Source organism: Leuciscus leuciscus (genome assembly GCF_965113295.1).
Source record: "Leuciscus leuciscus genome assembly, chromosome: 9".
Taxonomy (NCBI): Eukaryota; Metazoa; Chordata; class Actinopteri; order Cypriniformes; family Leuciscidae; genus Leuciscus; species Leuciscus leuciscus.
In genome coordinates this window covers 38,620,388-38,628,761 of record NC_138733.1, presented here as the reverse complement: position 1 = coordinate 38,628,761, position 8,374 = coordinate 38,620,388, and the positions used below count along the sequence as shown (strand labels likewise).

At 42.0% G+C, this 8,374-nt stretch overlaps 1 protein-coding gene and 1 long non-coding RNA gene across 2 annotated transcripts; both read right to left on the bottom strand.

The window, feature by feature from the left end:
* Nucleotides 1-534: 534 nt before the first annotated feature.
* Nucleotides 535-5,159, bottom strand: LOC309506578 (uncharacterized protein; the record flags this gene model as incomplete). The annotated part of the gene is made up of 6 exons (XM_082180420.1): nucleotides 5,083-5,159; nucleotides 4,196-4,348; nucleotides 2,893-4,096; nucleotides 1,761-2,793; nucleotides 1,525-1,672; nucleotides 535-1,421 (listed from the first exon to the last, which is right to left on the bottom strand). Exons 2-6 carry the CDS (start codon nucleotides 4,245-4,247, stop codon nucleotides 535-537), a joined length of 3,324 nt encoding a protein of 1,107 aa, XP_082036546.1. The 5' UTR covers nucleotides 4,248-4,348; nucleotides 5,083-5,159.
* Nucleotides 5,160-5,205: 46 nt separating this feature from the next.
* Nucleotides 5,206-6,072, bottom strand: LOC309505533. Its single transcript, XR_014208479.1, has 3 exons — nucleotides 5,569-6,072; nucleotides 5,414-5,476; nucleotides 5,206-5,292 (listed from the first exon to the last, which is right to left on the bottom strand). It is a non-coding gene; the product is annotated as an uncharacterized lncRNA (long non-coding RNA).
* Nucleotides 6,073-8,374: the final 2,302 nt, after the last annotated feature.

The window sequence follows — 8,374 nt, the reverse complement described above, 5'->3', positions numbered from 1 at the left end:
TCTCTTTTCCTTTATACGCTTTTTAACAAGCGTGCACCAGAAGATTTCTGTCTGCAACTTGAAGACAGGTTTCCGTAGTGTAGTGGTTATCACGTTCGCCTCACACGCGAAGGCCAGTCGCACGTAGGTGTAGAGCGCTGCTAGCCAATAGGAACGGAGGAAATTCCAGGGAGGCGGGCCAGAAATAATACACCAAATTAGAGTACAAATACACCGTCTCTGCCACAAATACCATAAAATGAATTGGTAATCATTTTTAAATCTAGATACACTTTAAGTACGATTAACATATAATAAAAGAACTTTGTGCACAAAAATAAAATAAAACTTGTAATATTTGTTCTTGTGTAGGATGTAAAAAATGTGCAATTAACTTAATAAACCTTTACATTATAATAAGGTATAGTTATTTTTAATATAGAAAACATTTGAATGTGAATAATTGAAACGAACATTTTGATAATGTTTTAGACCTTTATTTGAGATATTCACATTATATTTGTATAACTATGTACAAAAATCCAATATATCCACCTACCCTTTCAGTGGCAGGTGGCAGAATCTGCACAGACGACCAGTAGGATGCTCCACTACTGACTTCCTCTTGCTCCTCTCCTCAATCACTCTCTTCGTTTCTGCCCCTCTCTGCTTAGAGGCCTCCAGTTCCCGCTGAAAAAAAGGAGTCTCTGCAAAGTCTTCAAAAGGCATTCTGGGGTTGGTCAGGCCCTCTGCTGAATATTTGTCAAATACTTTCTTGGAGCAGTAGAAGTATTTAACATCACCACCTTGATAAAAGAAATGTATTGAGGTGCCATCACCCATGTATCGAGACTTAGGCTGACCACAGGCTAAACAGGATCTAGTGTGCTTTTTTTGCAGCATATGCTGTTGTTGTTGCTGCTGAACTGCCTGCTGCTTCTCTATGATGTCCTTCACCATCTTCTCAAGCGCTGCCTGGTCCAGAGAGACAGCCTCAGGAACACTCTTTGCGGGTGGATTGACTGGGGCAGGTGGCAGTACTGTCACTGGGACACTGATGGTTTCACTGCCTGAGTGAAGACGCTGCCATAAATGCTGTGTCTCCAGGAGCTTTTCTGGGCTGGTGTTAAGTGAAGCATTAGTGTTCTTTTTTTTAGCAAGGTGTTTTATGTACCTGCTTATGTGCTGCTTTGTGGTTGAGTGCAGAAGGCTGTTGGGGTCAGTGCAGGCACTCTGTACCATAGCAGCATATTCAGCATCCACCTTTGTAAGTAGGTCCTTGCTCCCGTGGTGCTTGTCCAGCAAACCATCAATGACATTTCTCATTGGATCTGTCCATCTGTTATGGTCCAACACAAAGACTCGACCACCTGTCTTAATGGGTCCAGTCCGAGCGGCACAGGGAGAAGCAGCTATAGGCAGTGGTGGTGTGCTTGGCAGTTCTAAAAGAGATTCACAAAATTATTAAATGAAATATTTCTGTTTTGTGTGCATAGATTAGGCAGACAGATTAAACACACATTGATGTATGAATAATATAATTACCTGCATCTAAAAGAAACTCCTCAGATGTGTGTTCCTTCACTGTCACAGCACTCGGAGTAGAAAAACAGTGAAAAATCACAGCCTGTGGGGTGGCCTCTGGATCAGCAGCAAGAAGGGTCTCAGCAGAAGAGGAATCCTCTAAGCATTTCTGAAATTGAGCAAAATGAGTGTAATATGCAAGCAAGAATTATAAAGTATTTTTTTTTAAATCAAAAGTCTGTTATCAAAGAAGTTACCTGAGATGGAAATGAAAACTCAATGCCAGATGAAGACTCTTCTTGCATCTCTAGGTCTGTCTTCCTGCTTTTGTGTTTGTCAAAGTCAAGAGGCACAGGTCGACAGCCTGGCTCCACATACTGTAGGCCAAACCTCTCTCCTGTGTCCCTGCTGGAGATGTGCAAGGCTGGATATTTGGGTTGCCCTGTCACTTTTATAGATGCCCTGTTTAACTCCATCATCAAAACAGGGTCAAACACTCCAGGTAAGACAAGCCCAGGCTGCTTCAGGTCCACCAGCCGCTGATAATTCCAGCGTGCCACACCAGTCATACCCTGCGCCTGGAACAGCTCAGGAGAGACGCGATTGCCCGTTACCCAGTGAGCCTGGTGGAAATGAAACCCCTCCTGCTGTGAAGTGCCTCTGACAGGGATCCAGATGGGCACAGCAGCTCCTTCACCCTTGACATGATTCAGTTGTAGGGTTCCACCATGTCTGTAGAGGATTCCTTCCTCCACCTCAGGGTCACTCAGACAGCCTCTAAGGATATGGATACGCTGAATCCACCACAATTTTAACGTTGAGGGTTTAAAAAGGAAGATGTTGTTGGGATCCTTTGCAAGATGGAAATGGTGGAGTACTTCTTCCACTCTTTGGACCAGCTCTTGAGGATGTGGCACTTTTGTCCTGCAGTGCGCTCTGATGTGCTGCTTGGTGGGATTAGCAGGCTCAATTCCACAGAACTTGTATGCGTTCTTCAGTTTCTCCAGGTCACTCTGATCTACTACAGAGAAGGCAGAAGAGAGGAACTGGCAGAAGGAACTATACAGAGGATGGTGCTCCGAAACACATTCCCTGGTGAATCGCCGCATACAGTGAAACAAGTCTAGTTTGACCACCATGTCCTCATTGTACTTCTGGCAAGCGGCATGTAAATTCTTGAGGTTTCCTGATGTAACCTCTGCCACAGTAGCGTCAGTTGTCCTCCAAGCTTCCCACTGCTGGTGCTCATACGGTCCTGGGTCCATCACTCTGAAAGCGGCACAGCAGTCCCTAAGTACATAAAAGGGAAATAAAATAAAATTTTAATGTATTCATTACCTTTGCTTACACTACTTGATGTGATGTGTGATGAGATGTAATTATTCTTACCTGTCTACCCACTGGTACTTGGCCTTGGGTATGCCAGCAGCACTGTAGCGATTGGCCATCCCACAGTACATTGATGTTAAGGACTGCTCACTCTCAGACTGCAGCATCACCCAGGACAGGATCATCCAGTTCTCGTTCATCACAGCATAGGATGACATTGTGCCAGATGAGAGGGTCACTTTTCTAGAAACTTTGCGTGTGTGATCTGACCTGAACACCTGTCCAAAAGTGCCTTGAAGGAGCTGAGTGAGAGCTGTCTCTTGCCGCTGATATTCCTGAAGCAGGCACTCCACCAGATAATGTGCAGACACAGACACCCCATGCCACCCATCAGTATCTTCGTAACCCCCAAACGGTGCAGGTGTGTCATCCTTCCTCAATGCCCCTGTGATGGTTTTCTGGCCATACAGCCCTGCTTCAGCATCCCTGACGTTCTGCACAATGAGAAGGTAAGCCAGGTGGGCTCTTTCAAACTTAAGGTGAAGCACCTCAGACAGCTGGTTGGCCATGTCATTGGGGGAATTTCCAGAGCGCCTCAGCTCATCCATCACCAGTTTACAGATGGCCTTCTTATGGGTGAGGAAGGCTGGCAAGATGTTCCTGAATCGCTGTGGTAGCATGTCCAACCACTGAGGCTTATCAGCGAACCAGTATTTTTTACATGCCTTACAGCACAGACGTGAAGCAAGGATGTAATATTGCCCAGTAGTGCCAAGGATGACTCGGGGTCTTCCCACACCAGAGGACACAACATGAGGATTTGGACAGCTGTAGAGACAGGGCAGGATGTAGTTGTTTCTAAGCCTTTCACTTATACTGTGCTCAGGTTTCCAGATGAAAAAGGGATGGAGCTGGAAGTATTTAGGTGACGGAAGGCCCATGCTGGTCTCTATAAGCTCAGGCTGAGGTGGATAGCGCCACAAGGAGACCATGTTCATGAGGTGTCTCACGGGGTGTGATCCTGGCCAGAGCCCCATGGACTCCATCTCTGTTTTCATCCAGATTCTTTGGTGTAGAGAGCAGTTCCAGTGGCTAATATCCTGCATGTAGCTAGGTGCTTCCATTGATGCAGGACCTGTAGGTGCTGATTGTGCTGCAGGAGGTGGTACAGAGCCTTCACCCCGTGAAGAAGGCCTACTCACAGGAGCTGGTGGACTGGGAGAACTAGAGACGGCATGTGATGTCGGTGAAGGCTGTGGCAGAACTGCATGGAACACAAAGCAAAGGATATATATGTGTGTGTGTGTGTGTGTGTATCTGCATGTATAACACATTGAATGCATGTGTGTTTAACTGTCTTTACTTTTTTTGTTCCAGTTGCTGGGAACAGGGGTTTCAGTCAGTGCAGACGGCATTGGGGCAGGTGCTGATTGTGCTGCTTGAGGTGGTACAGAGCCTTCACCCCGTGAAGAAGGCCTACACACAGGAGCTGGTGTTGATGGAGGCTGCGGCAGACCTGCAAGGAAAAGCACAAGGAGGAAATTAAAAACATATTAAAACACTGAATGTACATGATATGTATTTGATTGTCTTGACTACATTGAATGACTAGAATCATTATTTGTTATATTATTCTATTTATTCTTTTATTTATTCTAGTAATGCACATTCTAATAATGTTCAAATGTCTGTAAGTAAACAGTCCACTTTTCACAACAAATAAAAACAGTTTAAATAGCATGCATAATAATAATAATAATAATAATAATAATTTGTTACATTTATATAGCGTTTTTTTCTGAGACCTCAAAGCGCTTTACATAGAAGGGGGGAATCTCCTCAACCACCACCAATGTGCAGCATCCACTTGGATGATGCGACGGCAGCCATATTGCGCCAGAACGCCCACCACACACCAGCTTACTGGTGGAGAGGAGACAGTGATGAAGGCAATCAGTATATGAGGATGATTAGGAGGCCATGATGGACAGAGGCCACTGGGCAAATTTGGCCAGGATTCCGGGGTTACACCCCTACTCTTTTTCGAAGGACATCCTGGGATTTTTAATGACCACAGAGAGTCAGGACCTCAATTTAACGTCTCATCCGAAGGACGGTGCTCTTTTGGCAGTATAGTGTCCCCGTCACTATACTGGGGTGTTAGGACCCACACAGACCACAGGGTGAGCACCCCCTGCTGGCCTCACTAACACCTCTTCCACTGGCATACAATTCATGAAGTGCACTCACCCTCACCACTGGTATATTCAAACCTTAACAGTAGTTAGAACAAAAGAACATGTTTTTTAGAACAGGCAAGAACACTGCCAAAACAACAAATAAGATAATAAAAATCAGAAATGGAGGATAAGTCTGTATGTAAAGGAATATGCCTCCAAAACTGATGTGGAAAGTAACCTGTTGTAGATAATACTGTGGATCCCATGGCTGCAGATGATCCTAAAAATCAAGCATTATAATTTGAATGATTTCTCTCCAGTATGTGCAATTTTATGTGTCATAAAGATGCTGAATTTGACATGGGTATATATATAACACACATGACACATGATTTACTTACTCAGATATTTTGTTGGAGAAAGACTCAGCATCATCCTCTCCAGTTCTTCATCCTCCTCCATTACTATAAAATAAAATACATTTTATAGTAAACAAATGCATCAGTAGGCTTTAAGAATCAATATAAGCAAATTTGCATGGATTGTATTAACTCACCAGGCTGATCCGAGGCAGTAGTGGAAGGAACAGGTGATCTTGCAGTGGAAGCTGATGGTGAGGGCAACGGAGGAGTGTTTTTGGTCAGCTGTTTTAAAAGATACTGCTGCAAATTGTACATTTTGCTGCCTGGAACACACTTCTGCCTCATTATAAAGGAAGCATATCCGTCTGCCCTGGTATCCCAAATTTTCCTCCAAGTGTCTTGTGTTCTTGATCCAAATCCAACAGTAGTGTCATCCTCTGTCAAAACTGCCACTGGATCTGGTCTTTGAGACAGATACTGTTTAAGGTCTTCAATTTCCTTAAAGCTTCTTGAGTACTCAAGAAAGGAAATGAGACTATCCTTGCATGGACCCTCTGGATGGAACTGCCCAGCCTGTTCTTCTTCCTCAACCTTATCGGACAGGTACAAAGCATAGCTGACGTCATTCTCTAATAACCACTTGAAAGACTTGCCCTTGTACTTGCCGAACTGAAGAATGTATTCTCCCAACACTTCTTGCTTGTCAGAGACATCCCCTCCTCTATTTAACCAACAGAACGGGCATTCAACTTGACCAGGTCTTCTCTTTGAGGTGTTGACTTGTCCTGCAGTGAAGGGTTGTCTTTAATTCTTTTTGCCTCTTCTGATGGGTCCCGGCGTAAATGGCCTGATGGTCCTTTCCTGAAAGACACTTTGACTTTCCCGGGAAAAAACACTGTTTTCTTCATGATGCTTTTCTGAAATCATAATGTATTTATTAGCGTCTCAGCATAAGCATGAAAATACTTAACAAAGTGAAATAAGACAGTTAACTAAAGCATCAGTGATATATATAAAACATTTATTTTTTAATTGCCATAATATTCCATAATATTACTGTTTCTTAAATGAATAAATCACAAGAGACTTAAAAAAAAGTAAAGTAGCGTTTAATAAATTTGCGTTATTTAATATTCATTATTTAAATTGCTTAATATATGTGTAATAAATATTTAATATAAAAATATATATGTATAAATGTATAAATAAAAAGTTTTAACAAGTTTAACTAATTAAAAATGTTAAATTATACCATTAAATTGCACACATATATATTTTTTTTTGTCATTTAAATGTAATATATATGTGTGTGTGATATTAATTACATTATGGGAGGACCAAACCTGCAGACATTAAAGATGAATGAATACATATGTAAATGAATAAAAAGATAAATAAATATGATAATAGGAAAATAAATAAAGGAATAAACGACTTGATAAAATAAATTAGCCTGGCAAGCCAGACCTACATCAAGATGTTTGGTCTGGAAACTCACCATAGACACGCTCAATCCGAGGGGCGGGATAAACGGCTGTCTTTCAAATTCACTCTGCACGCAATAGGACAGCGCTTCAACCAACCAGAGCGTTTTCCTAACAGCGGAGCTAACGTTAGTTGATAGATTCAACTGTTGCCATATCTGGCCGGCAAAACGACGAACACATCTTCCTTTTTTTTAAGAATGACTTAAGTGCCGTTCTTTGCTCTTTTCTCAAAGAAAAACTTAACTCCAAGTCATCCAGAGTCGCGGACAAAGCCGATTCGAAAGACTGTTCTCCAGCAGCCGTCATTCTTTGTTTTCAAGTAGCAGGGAACCGTCACAACTCTGTCGTCATATGTTAAGCCCGCCCCGCCTACTCTATATGCGACGTGATTGGCCTGACCCAATTTAGGTTTTTGCAGCTCGAATGTAGTAATTCAGCAGTGAACACAATTGTGGACATAAGAGCTAAAATGTGCTGTCCACGTATGTGGCCACTAGGCCCTAAGAGGTTAAAGGAAAATCCATCTTTGCAGTGCATACACAGAATTGGCATCAGATCAGGCATTCATATATTTTCACTGCATTTACAATTGCATAAATAAAGCCATGAGATCGTTCAAATTAGAAATCAGAAAAAAAGAAGAAAAAAAATACTTGTAATATAATGTCCACATAGAAACTGTTATTTCAAATTGTAATAATACATCACAATACTGTTGTTCATAGCCTAGGCTACTATATTTTAATCAAAAAAACGCAGAGGATAAGAGACTTATTTCAAAAACATTTAAAAATACAACTGACCTTACGTAGGCCAATAGCAGCGCTTGGTAGTCGTGACGTACGTACGCCAACAGCAGCTGCAAATCAGAAGCATTGCCGGAAATACAGACTGTTTTAACCAACAAACGTAGAATTTGTAGTGTTCTTGTCGTGTTTAACACAATCTATACTTGATGTCGCGAGTATATCCATCGTGACAAATCCAAGCTTGAATTTCCAGTTACCGTCGTACAGAAAGACAGGTCGACTCTGCGCTATAAATAGCCCCCGCGCGCACTCATCTATTGTTGTGTAAAGCGATGAGGACTGTACCCGCCCATTGATCGCTAGAAAGGATCGGCAGATCTGGGTGGGTACACCCTCATCGCAGCACAGCGTTCTTTTGATCTTATTTCATTTATTATACATTTAAATAGTCCAACAAATGCTTACTGTACACCAGTGTACAGTATCATTTCAAATTGACAATTTATGTTATATCAGGTTAGGTTTCAATATGTGGTATCGTCAGGTTTTCATACCTCAAATTAAAACACAGTCATATATGTCTAATGGTAAAAAAACAAAAAAAACAACTAACATTGTGCCCTGTATCATGAAGAAAACACATGTTTATTTTACATTTACAGTTACATGATACCTATTGGTGTTGCCCATACCGTATGAACAGTCCTAATTCAGGTTAAGAATACACTGTGACAGAGGCAAAAAAAAAAAAAAGAATACAAATT